General features: G+C 35.4%; 1 protein-coding gene across 1 annotated transcript; it reads right to left on the reverse strand.

The window, feature by feature from the left end:
- Positions 1 to 536: 536 nt before the first annotated feature.
- On the reverse strand, positions 537 to 877 carry LOC111627322 (the record flags this gene model as incomplete). The annotated part of the gene is made up of 1 exon (XM_023370873.1): positions 537 to 877. A coding segment is annotated over exon 1 (341 nt), but the record flags the coding sequence as incomplete, so codon positions are not given.
- Between the last annotated feature and the right edge of the window lie 808 nt (positions 878 to 1,685).

Below are 1,685 nucleotides of genomic sequence, written 5' to 3' on the forward strand. Positions count from 1 at the left end.
TTAGCAATTGTTTAAAATTTTACTTTCAATTTATAGTTATAAGGTGTTAATTTTTGTTTAAAAAAAAAAAAGTATTTTATAATACAGTAAAGAGTAAAGGGAGAATAGCTGATGACAAGATAATGAGGGTGGAGAATACAACGCGACCTATGACCTGGGTGGAGTGTGTCGTGTTACCATCCACACGTGTCCATACGTTTAAAACTTAAAGACCCTCTTCCACAACACGTGCCAATACAGAGTGGGTGGTCTCGTTTTACAGAATTTGAGCTTAAGATAACAAATAATTACAATTATAATTACTCAATTTGTTTTAAAAATACATCCAGAATAAGAACCTTCAAAGAGATTAACATTAAAAAATAAAATAATAATAATAACAAATAAAACTTTTATTGCCCAGTTAATTTAATCAATTACAAAATAAAGAAGACAGTAATAAACGTGTGAAGTTTAAGAGAGTTGTGACGAGTTTAAAACTCTTTAATGAATCATTAACTTTTACAAATGATAATTACAATTAAGTAAATACTCACTTAGCACTCTTTGGTATCTTATTTAAACAGACACTAGGTAATCTTTCGGCAGTTGGTTCGGCCGATATAGCTAGCCTTTTGGATCTGAACTCAGGTGCAGAATTTTTAACATAATCCCATTCACCATTGACGGAAACGGGGAATGGCACCTCCTTCGTCACCAGTCTGTGTGCCAAAGGTTTCATCGCCATGCGAAACTTTTCCAATTCAGCTTGCAGTTGTTTAATGAACATATTCTTTGCTCTTATTTCCATTTCCAAACTGTCGATTCTCAGATCCTTCTGCCTCACCTCTCTTTCCTTCTGTTCCAATGCCAATTGAAGATCTCGAACACTCGTCATGTGTTCAAGGGAGACGGCCCTCTCCCAAAGGCCGATTGTCACGCTCATATAACAATCCTGTCAGTGTCAATTGTATAAAGAGCAATCGCACGTCCTTGCCCGGGTGTTACCAAAATAACTACAGGATCCACTCGACAGGTTATAAGTCTTGTGTTGTAAGCTAAACGTCGCCGGATACGGTAATCCAACCTGAATCGATGTAAACGCCGCCACCGGCCTTAAGTGCTATTACACAGCAACACAAGAAAAAAACCATCCCCCCGCTGTGACGGAAGAAACGGAGGAGGAAAAAAAAAGGAAAAAAAAGGAAGGAAAGAAGGCAACTGAAAGCATAATTAGTCGCTGATAGCGCCCTCTAGCGGATCCAATTTTTTCCCCTATTACACTACTTACAAAGAGTGCCATTCTATACCTCTGCCATCTGACACCCTAAATATATATATACACATTTATATATACACTCCAACATGTGGTTTATTGCACATAAGTAAGGCGACTTGCGTAAATCTTTAATTTGAAAAATTGATCAATTTCGATGCGGTTCTGTTTTATTTTTTTACACCAGGGTTCTTTTTTTATGAATTTAAATTTATACAAAAATTCGCCATTTTGTTCCATTTTAGAGAAAATTTGCTGGGAGGTTTAACCTGAACCTAACATTTACAATATATAAATATATATTTATGAAGATCTGTGCCCTTTTATATTATACTTGTATGCTTTATATTCATACTATTTTAGTAATTATTAAGCTTACTTTTTAAGCAAAATCTGTCATAAGCAACAGCTTAGAACCTCGTACTGTAAG

This window comes from Centruroides sculpturatus, unplaced genomic scaffold (assembly GCF_000671375.1).
Source record: "Centruroides sculpturatus isolate CEXI.00-Female unplaced genomic scaffold, Cexi_2.0 scaffold508, whole genome shotgun sequence".
Classification (NCBI taxonomy): domain Eukaryota; kingdom Metazoa; phylum Arthropoda; class Arachnida; order Scorpiones; family Buthidae; genus Centruroides; species Centruroides sculpturatus.